General features: G+C 58.0%; 1 protein-coding gene across 7 annotated transcripts in view; it reads left to right on the forward strand.

Annotated features, from left to right (window-relative positions):
* The window catches only part of SLC12A7 (solute carrier family 12 member 7), an 82,702-nt gene that overhangs the window by 23,328 nt on the left and 40,149 nt on the right, over positions 1-19,225 (forward strand). For 3 of the 7 annotated variants that reach the window (XM_037137421.2, XM_037137423.2, XM_037137426.2), the window contains exon 1: positions 8,307-8,524. The exons of 3 other annotated variants lie outside the window; for them this stretch is intronic. In XM_037137421.2, coding sequence (XP_036993316.2) covers positions 8,401-8,524 — 124 coding nt within the window. In that variant the 5' untranslated portion in view covers positions 8,307-8,400. Of the gene's footprint in view, positions 1-8,306; positions 8,525-9,403; positions 9,537-19,225 lie in introns of those variants that run through there. One more of the 7 variants, XM_037137424.2, reaches the window with a different exon arrangement.

Genomic DNA, 19,225 nt, shown 5'->3' on the forward strand with positions numbered 1-19,225 from the left:
TTGGTTCAGTTGACCAAGTGGAATCTCAAGTTCAAAACTTGCAGTGACGACTCAGCCAGTTTGGAAAATCTTTGTTACAACTGAGGCTAGCCAAGTCTGTGACCCCGGGCCCCCTCACGACTCTAGGTCCGTGGCCAACAGACAACATGTCCCTTGGTCACTCACACGGGAGGCTCAGCCCAGAGCAGGGCTCGGCCTCAAACTCATTATGGGCACATTCTCTCCCTGGACCTTCGTGTTTGGCAGTTTGTCAGAACCCACTGGTATGACCTTGGGACAGTTTGTTGGTCACTTTATCTGGGCTGTGGGTAATAATAGGATAGAAATCACCGCCCTCAGGGCGCCAGAGTATGACCTGCTTATCTCTGGGCTCAGCAGCTGCTTAATTTAAATGATTGTAAAGTATTTTTGTCCCAGCAATGCTGGCACAGGCTGCAGAAAGTAAACGGTACAGAGGAGCGTGCCTTTCCCTCTGCCCACCCCCAGTCCCTGCTGAGATGTCTCCATGTACCTGTGTTTGTTCATGTGTGTGTGACTCTTCACGAAAATGGTGACAAATTTTCCCACACCGCTCTACACAAGGGAAAATCATTTAACAAAGCAAAGGTATTAACAATGGCCAAAAGGTGGAAGCAACCCAACTGTCCACTGATGAATGAATGGGTAAACAGAATTGTGGTCTCCCCGTACAATGGGATATTATTCAGCCTTAAAATGGAAGGAAATTCTGACACCTGCTACAATACACATGAACATGAGGACATTGTGCTTGGTGAAATATGCCAGTCACAAAGGACACACTCTACAGGACACCGCTGACATGAGGTCCCTACAGGAGTCACATCCATAAAAGCAGGAAACAGAATGGTGTTTGCCAGGGGGACAGGGAGCTAGTGTTTGATAGAGACAGGCTTCCAGTTCTGCAAGATTCCTGGAGGCGGGGGTGGCGATGGTTACATGCTAAAAGGTGTGTTAATGTCTCTGTTTTTAATTTTTATTTATTGATTTGGGAGAGAGAGAGAGGGGGATCCGTTTGTCGTTCCACTTCTCCGTGCATTCAGTGGTTGATTCCTGGATGTTCCCTGACGGGGCTCACACCTGCAAATTGGGACAGCGCGCTAACCGACTGAGCCCCCAGCCGGGGCCACATTACAGTTTTTAAGAGTCTATCCGAGCAAATACCCACCCCAACGGGGTGGAAGTGATTGGGAGTTTCCCCCCCGCAGGGGCAAGGAGGGTGTTTTATCAAGAAGATGCGGAGGCAGAGCAAGGGAACTGGTGGGCTGGCCTCAGTGGAAGAAGCCGGCTCTGTGGGACAGCCTCGCTGCGTCTGTGGTGGCTGCTCTGCCGTCCTGTTTCCTTGGATGCAGGGCTGTGGCTCTGGCTGAGGCCCCCTTTTGCCTGCACCAGGCGATGCGCTTGTTCAGTCACTGCCACACACAGGAGCGCACCTCCTGCGCTGGGCTGCATGCTGAAACGTGGTTACATGCTAATTTTATGCTACGTATATTTGATCACAAATGGAATTAACGTTTTTAAGAGGGAAAGAAAAGTCAAAACTAATAAACCATTTTTGACAAGGTCTCGAGGTTGATGGTGAAGAAGGCAGGGGGACCACATGGCACCAGGACCCACAGCATCAGTGACCCAGGGCCATGTCTCACACATAGTGACAGCTGTGACCGCGTGACCCTGGGTGGCTGAGACACACTCTGCCCCGCCCCCTCCAAGGAGAGGCTTTCATCCCCACTGACCACACGGGCTGAGATTCTGATGCTTGGTGGGAACAGCACCCGCGCCTGGCCACAGGGTGACAGGACTAGTGTCCCGCCCAGGCTGCAAGTGCGCACAGCCACACTTCCCTGGGGGAGCCTGCATCCTGAGGACGCCCTGTGGACATTTGTCCAGGGCTCACACCCGGGTGAGGTGTGGACAAGCGGTAGGCTCACCTCCCGGGAAAGGCACGGCTCCCTCCTGGCCTCTCCACTCACTACCCACCAAGGGCCTGGGGACACCCAGCTCTTTGAGCTCCTTCCCTAGTGCCAGCCCCACCGCTCACTGGCTGTGCAATGTCTGGGCCCCCAGACGGGTATCGGTGTTGTGCTGACAGTTGAGGCTCCGCACACAGAGACTCACAGCAGGGCCTGCCATGGTGACTGTGGGCGGCAGCTCCCGTGAGAGGGCTTGGGGGCTGGGATGGGGAGATCGGCACACGGGGGCTGGGAGGATGCTGCTCAGGGAGGCTGTGAGCTGCTGGCGAGGACGCACGGAGGTGCTCTGGCTCCTCTGCAGCTCCGGCGCAGGCTCCGGACAGAGCCACATTCCCTGCATTGAGCGGACCGTTGCCGGGGGACTGACGAAAATTCCATGTGCGCACTGTGGGCCTCTGCCCCAGGAGCCTGTGTTGGGGTCTGCAGGCCTGACGGAGTTCTTTTCTGCCTAGACGGCTTTGTGATTTGCTGGCTTGTTCTTTCCTCGTTGACAGAAGGATGTGATAAAAACAGGACCAGGTCTCCTGCTGTCAGGAAAATGCGAGATTTGGGACCTGGGCGGCAATTCAGGGACCGGTGGAGGCACAGGCACGTGGAAGGTCAGGCTCAGGTGTGCTCACCCCACATCTCAGAGACTGCTGACCACCCCTGTATCCTGTGAGGAGTGGCTGGCCACCTGTGGGGCTCACAAGTCTGTACCTGGTGAGTTCTGTGCCATGAAGGCCTCATCCAGGCGAAAGCAGAGCCCAAGGTGCCCCAGATTTGCCCCCCTGCCCTCCTCCAGGGAGCCGCCACCCTGCCGCCTGCCTGCCCTTGAGCTTGAGGTGGACAGATTCACACAGCCTTCCACCACAGGACTGTGAGATGGAGAGGGGCTTGCGTGGGCACGATGTGTCCCCCTCACTGCTATGCGAGGTTCCACGGGACACACATTCCCGTCTGTCTGCCCAGCGGTACTGCCCAGCCCAGCTGACCTGAGGGTGCTGCTGTGACCATCCCGGTGCCTATCTGTGACTGTCCTCATGTGTGTCTTCTGTGCTCGTGCATTTCTGGAGGGAGTGGAGCTGCTGGGTCATGAAAGAGGTGTGTGTGTGTGTGTGTGTGTGTGTGTGTGTTTGTGTAATTTCCTAGGTTGTTGCCAAAGAGTTTCCAACGTGGCCACACATTCTACACAGGCAGGTGTGCAGGTGATGCCCCAGGATAAAGGGGGCCCACTGCTCCCTGCTCTTGGGGCTGCTCCTCGCTGTGGGCTTCCCTGTCCCTCACACGTGGCTGCTGGCTCCTCCTCTGCGGGCCATCTGTTCACATCCTCACCCTTTTTTCTAGGTCTTTGTCTTCTCTCTGTAGGCCACCTTTATAGAATCCGCATCCAGGCCAGGGGTGGGGGTGTGGATGGCAGCTGTCTTGGCACACAGGGGCCCGCTTTCCTCTCTCTTCACGGCATCTTTAAGAAACAGGAACATCTGACGCTAAGGATGACCACTCTGTCGGTTTCTCTTTCATGAAGAATGCCTTTTGGGACACGGGGGAATTCGGCAGCCATCACCTGTAGCGTAAATCTATGTTTTGTGGCCCCCGACACAGGCTGTGCTCCTGCAAGACTGCGGCTTCCCTGATGGCTTCGCCTCGGGTCCAGGCCCAGCCCAGTGGGTCGGCCTCATGGCGTCCTCCGAGCCTGGAGGGTGGGCCGGACCGCTTCAGCCCCAGGACGGCTCTGTGATGCTGAGGGTGCAACAGGAGACCTGGCCGGCACCCTGTCAGCACAGAGGTCCGCATCGACACCAGCAACTTGCAGTGGAGTCAGAGAAAGTCATGTCTGATGGCCTCGGAGGGACTGAATGGTTGGGAAAAACGTGTCTGTTAGGCTGGTGTGGACAGGACTTTGGAGAGAGATGGAGGAGCAAAGAGGGGGGCTGGGCCTGAACGGAGGTCAGAGGTACCAAAGCCCAAAGCTAGGTGCTCCCATCCCCACCACTGGCATAGGACAGCATGGGGCTGGCTCATTCCTTGGAACTCTGGGGAAAGTCCAGAGGAATGGGGTGTGTACCTGGCCTGCACCCTGAAACACAGCCTTCCAGAAAAGGGTGGGTCTTGCCCTGCCCATGCCATCTCTGACCTGGGCTAGAGTGTGTGGGTGGGAGTCTGGGGGAGAGGGGCTGGCACGGAGGTGGCAGAAGGATGGCCGTGTGGTCCAGGTTTGTGCCACAAAGCCCTGTTGCCCTGACAGTTATTGCTGTCTTTACCGCCCACCCCAAGGCCGTGCAGCTTCAGGAGGGGCTGAGGCTGAGGTCGCTGGCCCACCAGGCCCTGGGCACTTGCCATGGGCGAGACAGCAGTGTGATACCTGTAGACCCAGACAGGAGTGGACAGAGGGTCATACTGCAGCTAGAGTCAAGATGTGTGCTTCCTCCCAGGCTATCCTTGGAGCTGAGGGCTCCTTGGGAACCTGGGGGGTACAGTGAGGGTCGGGGGAGACTGCAGGCTACAGTGCTGGCTGACGGGCCAGGGCCCTGGGCGTCCATGCTCTCTGGCTGGGACCCCAGCAGGAGGTTTGGGGAGAAGGCGGCAGCACTCACGAGTCTGTCCTCTTCCCCACGTTTCCAGTTGCGGGTTTTAAAAAGGCTGCCGGTGGTGTTCCACGGCGTTTCTCCCATCTGCACTGGTGAAGGTGAAATGACACGCTGATGAGAAAACAGACTCGTGTGCTTAGAACTTCCCGAAAATGCCTTCAACCTGCCGTATGCATCGTCTCATGTCAGGAAGAACAGTCTGCATTTCATAGACTGAGTTTTCACAGATCAGACAGACTTTCTCTTCACAGAAATGAGGCGGACCCTCCTTTCAGGACCAATTATCAGATGCTGCTGCACCCTGCTCCCTCCCCGCCGTCCCCTGAACATTCAGCAGAGCAGAATGCCTGGCACGCTGACCACTGACTGCTGTGCAGGCAGCTCCTTTTCAACTTAAACACTTGGTGCCTAAGATCCCCTCCGGCAGTGGGCTGCCAGGGAAGTGAGGCCCTCCATCTGTGGGCTTGGGTGCTAGGTCCCCCTCTTTCTGCCCTGTGGCTCCTGGGGACCCCGCCGGGAGCTGAGCCAGATCCGCCAACTCTGCCTCTGCAGTCCGCCAGGCCGACGACCCATTCCTCGGCCTCCCCTCCTTGGGAGAAATCCCCACACACTGCAGTGGCCTCAGGATTTAGCTCAGTTTGTTGTGAGGGCACGTACTGGGTTTTCCCCACTTTCAAGACCACAGGGGTGGACTCCACCAAGTCCTTTCTGGCCAGGACCTGGGCCAGGCTTTTCCTCCCTCATGGACTCAGCGGGATTTCCTGGTGGGATGACCCCGAGACCTTTCATACCCAAGAGCAGCTGGATTTGGCCTCATGTTTGAATTTCTCAGGGCCAGCTATCTGGGCTCACAGTGACCATCTCGAATATGTCCAGGGAGCTACTACCATTGGTTCGGGATGCATTGCTGCTGCGGGGAATTCACGAATTGGCTGGTCTGGTCTGGCCTCTCTGGCCAAGGCTACCTGCAGCTCAGTGGGGACGGTGCCAGCCCCAGGGCCCCTGCACCCATCCTGGGCTCACTCTCCAACTCTGAAGCCTGGGCTCTGCCAAGGCCTCTCCTGGAGCTGACAGCAAACATTTGCTTGGGATTTACTTGAAGTTACTTGTAAAACCAGAACAAGGCCGGAGGGCAAAATGGTGTTTGGGCCGTCTCACACTTTACGATGTGCTCAAGCACCAGCACCCCTTCAGGGCTCCAGTTTGTCCTGTGGTTTGTATGTGCTCACAGCGAAGTCACCAGACATCAGTGTGAGAAACATCCTTGGTTGCTTCCTGTATGTGCCCCAACCTACCAGGGATTGAACCCGCAACCTAGGTGTGTGCCCTGATAGGGGATCGAACCTGCAACCTTCTGGTGCATGGGACGATGCTCCAACCAACTGAGCCACCCATCCAGGGCTCTGTGTTCTTTTATCACTCCTTACTTTTCTCACACAAACAAAATAAAACCCCAGCAAGGTCTCCAAGAGCTCTGTTGGTGGGGACCCCACCTTTCCATCTTGAAGGGACTGCTCCCTACACCTCCCTGCACCCCAATCCTGAAGGCCAAGGGCAATGCAGGCAGCTTGAGACATCCAGCCACCAGATACCTGGGATGTCTTGAGCTGGGGACAGAGGAGCAGAGCAAGGGCAGCTGGCAGTAGGATATCAGGATAACTCACTAAGGACATAGAAAGTTGTGGCCACTAGTATTTTTAATACAGCCACCTGTCACTTTGAAACCAGGAGCTTTCACTTAGACTCATGAAATGATTTTATTTCAAAAAACTTGCAATCGACAGGAAGATCCAAGAATAGTGTGGAGGCACTCACATGCCGGCAGCCCCACGCTGCCCTTCCCAGCTGCCCTCGCTCCCTGCTGCCCCGCCCATCTCCTGGGTCTCCTTAGACTGTGTTTTTTGTTTGTGTACTCTCAGGTAACAATGCCGCGCTTCAGGATCCAGGACGTTGCTCTGCTGAACCCCAGAACCAGTTAGGCCCTCAGGGCTGGTGGCCTGCCTCTGCCCTGCCCCCTCAGTGACAGAGATGTGTCTGTCCCCAGGGCCAACATAGCTTCTGAGCAGGAGGCAGGGCCCGGAAGCCCGGTCACAGGGGTGGAGCCTAAGGTGGAGAGGCCCACTCTTGGAGCCCCCTCTGCCTACTAGGGTGGGGCAGGAGACATTGGCTGTCCCTGACTGTGACAACCCCTTTTTGAGCCACTGTAGGTGAGACAAACCTGAGATCTTCGGGGCCACCCTAGTCCTGGACAGTCCTCTCAGAGAATTCTTCCCACCCCAACCACCAGGAGAATCCTGGTCCCAGAGGGTAGCCAAAGGCTCCAGACATGTCCTGTCCCCTCTGGGCTTTTGTCCCCGTGGTTCTCACACCCCCACCCTGTCAGGAAGGGCTCACCACACTTTTTCTTCCAAAAACTATAATTTTAGCTTTAGGTAATGGGCCTCCCTCTCACCCTTCCCTTTCTTCCCTTCTTCTCCCCCATTTCTGCCCCTGCCCTCCTCTGCTCTCTGGTAGAGGGATTAACGGCTGGTGGGCATCTTCTTCTCTTCATGGGGGACAGGCTCATTCCCCAGGGGTGGCGCCAGCCTGCCAGAGCATAAGTTCAGGTGGAACTCCTGTCAAGAGTGGTCTCAGGTCTCCTGGACCCTGGGCACCCGAGACAACAAGTCTCCAGCTTCTGCCAGGAACCTGGGACAGGGGGTGGAAACCTGCGCCGTCCCACCTTTTCTTTGTCTTTCATTGGAGATGGCTTTTCTGAATTTGGTTATACGTCGTTGGGTTGTTACAGGAATACAGTGTTGGGGAAAAAGCATAGCTTCTACAGCCCAGAGAGAACCTGGGCCTGCAGAAACACACACACTTCTCGAACAGGATTAGACCATTCTGATTATTCTGTTTCCATTTGTGACCGCGTTTGCCGGTACCACCTGTATTTATGGGTGTTAAAACTGTTTGAGGTGACTCATTGCACCTATTTGTCATAACTTTTCAGATTAACTTCCCTTTGTTGGCCCGTTTCCTTGTGTCTCAGGGGTTAGGAAAGTAACCCCAGGCTGTAAGATACTAGGCTGTCGGGCGTGCGCGCGCAGCGTCCGCGTCCAGGCCTCTCTTTCTTTCCCCGAGCTCTGCCGCAAGCTTCCCTTTCGCTTGGCGTCCCCAGACCAGACCAGTGGGGCGTGGGCAGGTTAGGCGCCTTTGAGCAGGCAGGCCTGGGTCTGGGGTCCTGTCACAGAGCTCTAATGACTTGTGTGTGGGATTGAGTCCCTTGTGGACCGAAGCTGGCCCTCTCACCAATCATAGCTCGTTTCTGCAAGAAACCCCTTCCCACGCGCTGGGCGAACTCCAGCCAGGCAAGGAGGGGGAGGGGAGACAAGATTCCAGTCGGTCTAGAAGGCGGGGGACACTTCAGTTTCGCGACGGAGCCTTTCTCGGGGAACTACTCCCTGGGGTGTTGGGGACTTTGGGCAGGACCCTGCTGGCGGGAGGGGCAGGATCAGTGTCAGCAGCTCGGGGGCAGCTCGGGGGCCGACAGTCACCCGCTGGAGGAGGGTGATACGGGAAGATCTGGGGGCGCGGGTAGTCCTGGCACAGGCCGGGGGAGGGACATCTGCGGAAAGCGCTCCGCCCCGACCCGCGCAAACTTTTCTCGGGGCCGCGGGACCGCAGGTGAGGTCACGTGGCTGGTGGGGCGGGGCGAGGACTTGGCCGGGGGCGGGCCGGGGGCGGGCCGCGTGGACCCCGCCTCTGCGCCCAAGTCCCGCGGCGCCGGCGGGAGCGGGCGGAGCGGAGCCTGGCTTGGACGCGTGGTGTGGCCTTAAGCGCGCAGTGACCGGAGTAACATGCCCACCAACTTCACCGTGGTGCCCGTGGAGGCGCGGGCGGACGGCGACCAGGACGAGGCAGCAGAGCTGAGCGAGGCGCCGGGCGCTCCCGAGGGCCACGAGCCCGACAGCCCGAGCCCGGGTGAGCGCAGCCGCACCTGTCTGCCGGACAAAGGCGGAGCCGGGCTTCGCCGGGATGGGGGCGGTTCGCGGTGGGAGGGGGACCGGAGGAAAGGGTGTGGGGCTTCTCTCCCGCCCTTGTATCCCCTTTCCCAGGGTCCTCCACAGTTCCTCTCACTTCGCCTCCTCCTGAGGTTCCCTCACGCGCACCCCCGTCCCGCCCCCCTCTTGCTTGCAGAGCCCCCACCAAGCTTAGTCGCGGGACGCCGGGTGGAGGATCCTGGCTTTGCCCATCACTTCTAGGGCTGTAGCCCCCTGTGCTGCTCCCTCACTGACCCCCCCCTCGCCCCGGGGCCCTGGAAGCACCTTCTTTCTAGAACTCAGGGTGGGGCAGTGGGGAGGTGTGGGAGGTGGGAGACGCCCAGGGTAACTATGGGAACGGGGGGAGGGGCCTTTGGTGAGAACCCCTGCCTAGTTGTGCCGGGTAGGGTGCGGAAGCTGTGGGGGTGCTTGGCTCGCCGGCGCGCCTTCCTGCTTCCTCAGGCCCTTGCTCCCCACGCGGCGAGACTAAGGGCCACCCATCAAATAAGCCCCAGCTGAGGTCCCAGTTGTGTGCACCCACTCTGTGGGTCATCAACAGGAGTGACAACAGGCCCCTGGCAGGGCGGGGCCTGGGTGAGTGTTGGGGAGAGGCCCCCAACTGTGCTTAGGCTGAGGGGATCCCTGGCCGTCTTTGTTCCGGAGTCCCGGGTCTGTAGCACTTTCACTTTCTCTTGTGGGGGCTCCCTCAGGCCTGTGCCTCCTCATCCTGGCTCCAGGCTCCTGTTCTTGCAGCAGCTGGATGGGTTCCCCCCCCGCCCCCCCGCGGTGATCAGCTTCATCTTTGCTCTCAGCCTCCCTCTAGAAATTGGGGGAAATGAGAGGACCCAGTCTATTATCCACAGCTGGGGCCCCCCCTGCCTGTGCCCCGCCCCCCATTGCAGCCTTGGGAGGAAGCTCTCAGCTCCAGGCACTTAAGGAAAGAGAACAAACAGGTCAGTGGAGGCCACAGGTCCTGAGTGCCCAGTAGGCCGGCATGAAAGGCCAGGCCCTCCTGGGGGCACCATTAGGAGCCTGCTGGAAGGCTTGTCCTGACGGGCTGTTGCATCATCCTTCATTAGGGTCCTGCCCCTTCCTTCAGGTGCCCCTTCCCTCAAGGTGAGGCAGCTGCCCATCTTTGCTCTGCTGGGTGTGGGGCTGATCACCGCTGCTCCCTAGCTGCTTCCTGGCACAGTGGCTTGAGACCAGGTGGAACATGGAGTCAGAGTCTGTAAACTCAGTCTTTCACCACTGCCCTGTGGTTCTGGTTCTGAGCACCAAGAATGAGCTCGGCGGGCCGCCAGGAGCTGTTGTATTCCCAGAGGGGCTGTCCTACTGGGTGTCTGGGTACCACATTCAGTTTCTCTCCAGACTTTGGGGCTTGTTTGGAAGCTGGGGATAATTTTCCTCCTGCCTGTCCCTTCTGCTCTCAGTAGCTCTCATGCGGTGCTCTGGGCCTTCAAGCCCATGGGCAAGTGTATCGCCCAGCTGGCCTCAAGCCCCCTACTTGAGTGTTTCTGCTTTCTGAACCCTGATCCCCCCAGTTTCTGCTGGGGGCTGGCCAGAAACAGAATCTGTCTGGGTGATCGCAGACTGAGGAGCGCCCAGGGTAGGGTCTGTGCTCACTTGTTAACAGACCCTTTATGGTTTCAGCCGAACTTGTGACACTTGGCTAAGCTGGCCCAGAGCTGACTCGTAACTTCAGCATTTATGTTCCATGCACTTCATGCTTTCTCGGAAAGAGACAGCAGAGAAGGTTTCTCCCTGCTCAGTGGTCACAGTGCTGTTGTCTTTCCGTGTCTCTGGCTTGGCTCTGAGTCTGAACGTAAGCTGTCAGACCACGGTCTGAGTTTTAACGTAAGCTGTCTGCACTCAGAGATGCTGAGTGAAGGGCACCATGTCACCAGCCTGATGCGGAGGGAGCCTGGGGAATCCACCATGCGCCCTGCTGGTTGGGGAAGGGCCCATAGGAGTTGGGAACAACCAGGCTGGAGCTGCTTCCAAAGGCCCTCGTGTGGGGTCCACAGTATGTGGGGTCTGAACTTTATGGTCCCAGGCCAGTGGCCATGCCTGCCCCATCACGGGGTCACTGGTGTTATCAAAGTTCCTTCCCAACTCTGGGTGACCCTTGAAACCTTCAGGGAGGTACCTTGCTTTCTGGGTGGGCTTCCTGGTGGTGGTGGGGCAAGTTTGGGGAGACCTTGTCCCTGGAAATCCTCGGGCTGTCGTGGAAATAGGATGCACCATCCTCACCCCTCACCCTGGGGCCCCACCCCTCCTATTTCCACCACAGCCCAGGGGTTTGTGAGACCACACCCTGGTCATTCCAGCCTGGAGGCAGGAGGGCCTGGAGCCTGTGGCACCCAGACTGGAAGGATCCGCAGCTTCCTGGGCCCTCTCTGTGCTCATGGCTGAGGCCTCATTGGGAGCCGTGTCCCTATGAAGCTTGGCCCATTTTCTGACTTTAGAAGCCCCTGGGACATTCAGGCTAGTGGTAGCATGGTGGGTGGTAGATGTTGAGCCCTGACCTTGGATTAGTCCTGCTGCTCTGTCCTCAGCTCTTCTGGCTGGCAGGCCCATGCCTCGTGCTTTAGAGCCAGGAGGACAGTGGCCCTGCACTCAGCTCTGCTTCAGGGAGGCCTCGGCCCTCTTAGAGGAGACACTCCCCCAGAGAGGGAAAATCTGCCGGGCGGAGGGAAGGGGAGGCCAGCATGAGAAGCAGAGGCCAAGGTCATTGTTAGCTTCTGCTGAGGACACCTTTGAGGGCCCTCCCCACCTCCCTGTTCCTTTCCAGTAAGGTGGAACCTGGTGTTCTGGTACGACTGGGGTTCATTTTTCCTGGGGGCTGGTCCCCTTACGGAGGATGGGCACCACACTCTGGTCCCCTGCTTCACAGGACATTTATTCTGCATTTTATTGTGATGGGAGACTGGTCTAAACTGGAGAGGACAGGTTTTTATGTATCCCAGTGTCCTCATACGTTGTGTCTTGGTAGAAATACCTTACTGAAGTGGGGTGGTAGGGAGGAGGAGTGGGGTGTTTTACCCTGACTTCTGATTATGGTGGGTTTTCTACTGACACTGGGAAGCCCGGCCTGACCCCCTTGGTGACACCACTCAAGGTGTGGTTAGTCCTGGAGGCCATGGTCAGCCTGTGCGGGACCACAGAGTGGACAGACATGCAGGGCTCTAGTGGGGCAGGGCCAGTGGCCCCAGCCCCCACAGAAAGTTCTACCCCCAGCTTTGGTGGCTAAGGGAGGCGGTCCCGCCCTTGGAGGTGTGGGAGCCCACAACCCCCATGTGTCCTGCCCCCAGCTGAGATTCTTCCTCACGTGGCCGTTCCCGTGGCTCTGACTCTGTTTCCTCCTCTCTGGGTTGCTGTTCTGCTTTTCGGATTCCTGTCTGTGATTTCACTCTCTGCTGCTGAGGTCCTGTTGGGCACCCAGGGGTCTCTCCTCTGCCCTCTGTAAAGGGGGTCTGCGAGCCCTGATGAGCTGATTCGGGCAGTCCGGGGGAGCGTGGCCTTTGTCCTGACATGGCATATGGCAGGCTGACCGTTAGCAGTGGGCAGTGGGTAGCCTGTAGCCTTCTGCGAGTTCATCTGCTAGGCCAGCTCAGGGGTCGTGCAGCCTCTGAGGCCATGACCCCAGGTTTTGAGCAAGTTTTCTGCCAAGTGCAGGGCTGATGCCACTGGGGTGCTGAGAGCACAACTCGGGAAGGGGAGGCATGTGGGAGTTTAGGGGGCAGTGCAGTTGAAAAGTGGGGCAGGAGAAAACTTTCGGGTTCTGTCCTGCTGGGCAAGGACATGGAGCGACACCCGTCACTGGGTTTCAGGAAGGAAGGGACGCATCACACTGACACAGGAAGCGCAGGCAGCACAGTTGTCCTGTTATGCAGACCCCGTGTTCAGCCAGTCTCCTCGGGATTTGCTGTAGGTGGCTTGGCTCTCAGATGTTTTCTAGGGGTTTTCATGTTAGCTAGACAGTACAGGTCACCACACGTGTGTTTTGTATGGAATTCCATTGGTAAAGGGGAAGGAACAAACGGTAGCTGGACCCTCATGCGTGGAGCACAGCTGAGAGTTCTGGGAACGTGGCCTGCACCCATGCATGCTCCATGCGTGCTCCGTGTGCACACAGGGGTCTGGACCATCTTTAGATGACAGGCCCTTTTCTTAGAAATCAAGTGATGACGTGGTTACCTCCTCCTGCCAAGCCCGTGTGTGTGTGTGTGTGTGTGTGTGTGTGTGTGTGTCGGGGGGTGCCGTGTGCAGTGGGCATGCATCTGCCTGCACGTGTCTGTGTCTGCATGGGCAGCAGGTGAGCACTCATTGCATGTTTGCATTTGTACACACGTGGGCACGTGTGTGTGTGACTGGACAGGGTGGCAGGTAGAGAGGGGCTTGGTCATTGGCACTGCGTCACATGCTATGGGGCATCTGTCCTCTCCTCTAGCCCCCCAGCAGGCCCCATTCAGTATGTGGCCGGGGGGTGCCTTGCCCATCTTGGGCCATGTGAGTAGAGGCAACACGTCTGTGCCCTGGTCTGAAGTGTGTTCCCAGCTTGTGTGCCCTGTGAACAGTGGGGGCCCACTGTCTCTTGGGCCAATTCTGTGGTCTTTTCTTCTGGAAATTTCCCCAGAACTGATCTTGATGCTCTGCCAAAGTGGGGTCTGAGCTGTGGACACCAGTGGTGGTAGCTGCTGCTGCTCAGGGGGGTGGGCTTGAGAGATGCCTCCAACAGCAGCCCCAAAGGGCCAGGCTGCTCCGGGGCCAGTGGTGCTGGCTGTGGCCGCTGCCGCCTGTCCTGTGAGGGTTGTGGAGTGTCTACCCTCATGGTCCCTCATGGTCCCTCATGGTCCTCGGTGCATCAGTGAACAGAGGATTCCGGCCCTTCTCCTGGGGCATGGCAGCTATAGGACTGAGCATGTGGTTTGTGGTGCGATGGGGGAAACAGAGCACCATGAGGGTGTGGGTGTCAGAGTGGCCTCTCTGAAGGGGACATTTGTGCAGGACTTGGGGACTGGGGACAGTGGTGCTGGCAGGGGGTGGTGAGGAGGCAGGGTGGGCCTGCAGGTGTAGACCCCAGCCCTGTCCACATGGAGGCTGCAAGCTTCGTGGCTTGTTCTGCTTCTGAGGCCTGGGCTGTGTGACCGTCCGGTGTCCCTGCACCGAAGGCACCACCCGCCTGTCACTGTTCATGGGTTGGGCTATGGCTGTGAGCAGGGAGCAGCTGACCCCGCAGACAAACTCTGTTTCTGCTTCCCCCTTCAGTGACGTAGGCACTTGTGGCTGTCACAGTGCTGTGCTGGGCCCAGCTGACGGGCTGGAGTCAGACTGTCTGGTGACAAGGATGAGCAGTCAGCTCCCCAGAACACAGCCCCCAAAATGGTGTCCTCTAAAATTCAGCCCTTCAGAATTGCAGCCCCCAGATATAGCATCCAGATTGAATGAAATGCTGTGGCCTATGGGTGACCTTGGCCCTGGACAGAGGCGCCTGGGTGCTAAGTCAGGGTCTGAAGCCAGGGGCAGTGGAGTAGCCCAGGGGAATTCCACAGGGGGCGGCCTAGGGCTGTGAGGCCACACTGCCACGGCACAGGGAGCGGGCGGAGCGGCCGGAGGAGCCTGCCTTCCTCACCCTTCAAGTAACTGACCCTGAATGTCCTGTACTAAGCTATGTGTGACAGGCTTACTCTGTACCACTGGGATTTCCGATGAAGTTCTCCTAGGGGGCATTGGAAAGAGTGTGCTGCAAGAGTGGTCTTGGAGCTGCTCAGGGCCAAGGCCACACAGGAGCTTGGGAGATGGCTGGTTCACGGCCACGTGCTGCAGCTCAGGCTCACAGACCACGCTGGGGTGGCCGGGGTGGACCAGTGGTATCCGTGCAGGTCAGACCCAGTGGGCGAACGGTGGGCTCTTCTTGCCTCCCTGCCCACTGAAGGAGCCGGCCGGGGTCGGGAGCCTCTGCCAGGGCGTCTGCCCAGTGGGCCTGTGGCCACAGTCCTGGGACCTGACCAGAAACCCCCAGGCCTGAGCTCCTGCGTCATGGGAGATGGGAGGACACCTTCCAGGGCCGCCCTCCTCTGGAGGCTGCCGTGATGGCCTCTCTGCTGAACGGCTGTTATCAGCCTGAAGGGGTCCCTTTGCCTGCTCACATCGAAGCCCAATAATATAGAAACAGCAGTTTTCAGCCAAGAAAGTAAAGGTTTATTTTAAGGAAATGGTGCCAAGCCCAGAGTCAGAGGTAAGCTAGAGGTCAAAGGCCTGGTTCCCTGATGGCTATAGGGGGACTTTCATCTGACTTTCCCCCGGTGCGATTGGCCAGAACCCAGTGGCTGACCTTTGTGTCGGGTCCTGATGTCAGCCACGGCTTTGTTCTCACTATTTTCACAAGGGTGTGGTGCCCAGGGTTCCACTTTCACTCTTTCTTGGGCCTGGGGCTGAAACACGACTGAAGTCAAGATGTTATCTTTGGCTTCTTTAGTTTGCGGGAAGGAAATTCTTGGTCCACACACCTGAGGCTTTCTTCTTAAGACAGTTTGTTGCTCATCTGAGTCTATTGTCCTAAGGGCTTAATGATTAAGGAAGAAAGTGGACAGAGAGAAAGGAGAAAAGTTTACATGAAAGAAATGGGATTTCTGCACCATTACTGTGGAGGGTGTAGCAGCCGGGCCTGGGGTCAGGTTCGAGGCTGCATCTGCTGGCGTCTGGTTAATGGCTTTGTGTGTGGCCAGCCACCCGGGTTATCACCGCTGTGGGTATGAATTTTATAAGCATCACCCATCTGCAGATACGAGACTGGAGGGCAAAGTGTGATGTTCGGTGTTGGGTTTTAACTACCGTTCACACGGCCAGGTGCTTTCCATATCAGCGTGTTTGCGGGGGTGTCCTGTGGAGTCATTTTGCAGCAACAGCTGTACTGGGGAGTGTGCGCAGACGTTCGTGAGCAGCTCTGGGCATGCGAGGTCAGCTGGGGGCCCCAGGAGAGAAGACCCACCTCTGTGAGCTGTGCCTGCCCTCATGAGAGGCCCCGTGCTGCTGAGGCCAGGTAACAGTGATGTGGACGGCATGAGAATCGGATGGGTGAAAGGGCCATCCGGACCCTGGCAGGTGGCTGGCTGTGGGCACCCACTGGGGACCGTCCCAAGGGGGTCCTGGGCTCTCTTCTGGGGTACACTGGGGCAGTACTGTCCAGCAGGGAGAACAGAGCACAAAGGGTTAATACCTTTCTTTTGTGAAAAAGAGGGGAACTCCGTCTTTAGAGTAAAGACCTGTTCTGTGCAGATAAGCCCCCAGAGCTTCAGCAGTACCTGCTGAGAATGAGGTGCCTGACTCCCCCATCCATGGCTACTGGTGCCATGGGGTACACTGGTCCTTGAACTTCCTGCCAGGAACTCCTGTGAGCAGGCCCCATCCAGGTGGTCTCTGTGGCTGTTGGGGGCTGTGGGGCTGTGCCAGGGAGGCTTTGAACTGTTGGTGTTGGGTCCAGTCTGTGCTGAGGGTGTCTGCGGGGCCCCATTGCCTGTGCCTCCGGCAGGGCCCTGAGCAAGGCCCTGGTACCTCCTTGAGGGTTCCTGGCTCACTTCCTCTCTCTTTCCCTGGCGGTTTATTTCTGAGAAAACAGTTGGGGGAGGAGTGGAAGTGCCTTTTTGTTTTGTGTGGATGGGGGTGGGAGCTCTGCTCCAGGCAGCAGTTTAGTTTCCTGAGTTTTGGGTCATTCTCCAGCACAATCCCTGCTTGCTGTGTCCTGTGTGACTCACAGCCCTGGGGTTTCTGGCCGTGGGAGGAGGGCCGGTGGCAGTTGGGCTGTGGGATATGCTACTGCCCCGATGCCGAGCCGGTCTGGATGTTCACATGCAGGCAGTGCCCCTGGCCAGCACAGTGGCTGTGGCCTGGCTCCAACTGCGATGCGGGGGCGCACCAGGCATCCCCGTCTGTGTCACTCTCTGCTCAAGTGGGCATGTCCAGCATAGGGTGGTGTGAGGCCTTAGGGGACTCTGGGGCTATCCCTGAGTTCTCCTTATGCCTCGGTTTCCCTCTCCGGGGGCTAGCCTGTCCCATACATGGCCATGACCTCTCTTCTCCTGGGCTGTCTGTTCATGGTGCCTGCGGGTTGGGCCTGCGTTCTTGGAGGCTCAGAGGATGGTCACTGGGGAGGGATCGAGTTGAGCTGAAATCAGAGGAGAGACGCGCCAGGTTGTTCTTAGGTTTCCTCTTCCCTCTGACCAAGGGTCTTGACCACAGCCAGACAGGAGCCGGAGTCGGTAATGGGAGCTGCCCCAGGGGCCTGGCTGAGGCTCTAGCCAACGCCCCCTCAGATTGCCAGCGCTGGTCCCTGAGGTGGGAGAGGTCGGTCCAAGAGCAGCGAGCAGCCATGTGACTGACTGGGTGTCAGGGAGTGGGGTCCCCAGGGGCCTGTCATTTCCCACGAGGGGTTGTGCCCTTTAGATGCAAGTCCTGGGAATATGTTCTTGTCTTGAGAAGCTTTCAGAGGTGTGGTCCCTAGTGATGCCAGTGTGCTTGTATGTGAGCGTGATGCGAACATGCGTGTGTGGGTATATCTGTGCATGCATGAGTGTGTGCCTATGCAAAGTATCTTGATATGAGCACGTTGAAAGCATGTGTGTTTACATGTGCACGTGCCCATGCATGTGTGCCCTGTGTGTCTGCATGTACGCACGAGCGTCTGTGTCTGCATGCACGTGTGTGTCTAACGACTGTCCTGGAACTGTGTGGCCGCTCCTGGTTTGCTGTTTCTCCACGTCTGTGCTTCTTGGTAGCTGAGGGCCTGGTGCTGCCTTTGTTTCCTAGACTGTGCGAGTATTGTGTGTGAGAACATGCTGGGGGGGGGGCTGAGGGCTCTGAATGGAGCGATGAGTAAGTTCAGGCCAGAGCAGGGACCTTGGCCCTGGTTTAAAGGGGGTGCTTCCTTCCCTTCTGACTCTGAAGTCCCCCTGACACCTTCCCTCAGAATCCCCCAGACCCCCTCAGTGTTTCCCCTGAGCACCTCCTCCCAACCCTTGGGGTGATGATGGCAGGAGCCCTGTGGGATGAGTCTGGTTGGTGGGGAAGTGAGAAGAACACACCTGCGCCCAGGTGGGCTTTAACCTGAGGCTACACTGCAAGCCTGGGGGCCTCTAGTCCCTCCTGAGGGAGTCCCTCGTGAGGCTGCTCCTGGCTGGTGTCACAGGGCTGCTGGGGACAGGATGCTTTTGATGCTTTCAGAAGTAGGGGCTGTGGCCCAGTGGGGCAGCCTCCAGGAAAGTAAGCAAGGCTACCTCCTCTCCATGGGGAGAAGCCAGGTGGGGAGGGCACAGGTGTCGAGCTCAAAGGAAAAAGGTTTGATTTGCTCACTTAAAGCAGCAGGTCTTCCCCGTGAGGGGCAGTGGTGGTCCCGCAGGCCTGTGCGTGGGGGGCGTGCCCCACACCCTGTCCTCTCAGGCTCGGGCGGGTTTGTTCTCACAGCACCCTTTTACTTCCCAGGAAGCCATGATGGGGAAGGAGAAGGCTCATCAGTCCTTCCGGAAGACAGCACCAGGGGGAAAACCCCTCAGGACACAGTGGCGGTCATGGCCGGTGGGTTGTGGGTGGTGCTGCTTGTCCTCTTGGTGTTTCCTGTTTTCAACGCAGGTGTTTCTGTTTCAGCCAGAAGCTTGCCGTCAGAAATGTGGGGACTCAGCCTCAAGCTTTCGTGGTTTCTCGGCCTGAATGCAGAGCCTTATGGGCATCCTCCAGCCTCCATTGCCAGGCTGCTGGATTTCAGGTCCCAGCACTGATCCTGGCTGCAAAGCCTGGAGGGTAAAGGGCAAGGGCCAGGGGTCATTAACCAATGGATTATGGAACCTAAAACCACTTTATGTTAGCACTTAACCACTTCAAAGAGGACCTGGCCACTGGGGTAGTGGCTGTGGGGTGCTCTGGGGTCCAGCTGATCGGATGCACCATGAGGTCACCAGGGGGGACTCCACCCTTGAGTCTCCACGGGAAAACCACGTGTTCCCCCATCAACAGCACCTTGGTGTAGGCCCCCGTGTGGCCCCCACAGCATCCAGTGCTGGGCAGACTGCCCTGTGTTCGGTGGCAGGAATCAGCAGTAGCTGCCGATGTTGATCCCACCTCACCAGCTGACCCTCAGGAACGTGTCTGGCTCAGAGCCTTGGCGGTCTCTCTGCTCCTCTCTGGGGAGCCATTCTGGGAGAGACGATGGTGAAATCCCACGTTCAAACTGGAGTAGAAGGCGTGGGGGAGGAATGTGCTGGCTCACTCGGAAGGGGAGGTTGCGTGTGGAGACGGAGTGGGGGCTGGTGGAGGCTGTAATCGGAGAAGGACACAGTGCACTTGGGGCCCGCTTGGGAACGCTGCCCTTGACAGGACTTGGGCTCCGATCCAGTGTCCACACAGACCACCGTGGTCTGGGCTCCCATGCCACAGCCGGACGCGGGCTCCGACTGAGTAGCCGCAGCAGAGCACCAGGGTGCGGGCTCCCAGGACACTGCAGGAAGCTGGGTCTGACGGCCTCCTCTTCATCCCTGAGCCCGGGCAGTGTTGGCTGAGTTCCACTGCCCCACCTGCTTCTCTGGGCTGACGGCTGTCTCCTCCAGCCCTGCACACAACTTAACTATGTTTGCTCAGTAATGACAAGGATGTA

The sequence above is a fragment of the Artibeus jamaicensis genome, unplaced genomic scaffold, assembly GCF_021234435.1.
Source record: "Artibeus jamaicensis isolate MK-2021 breed Jamaican fruit bat unplaced genomic scaffold, CSHL_Jam_final scaffold_369, whole genome shotgun sequence".
Lineage (NCBI taxonomy): Eukaryota > Metazoa > Chordata > Mammalia > Chiroptera > Phyllostomidae > Artibeus > Artibeus jamaicensis.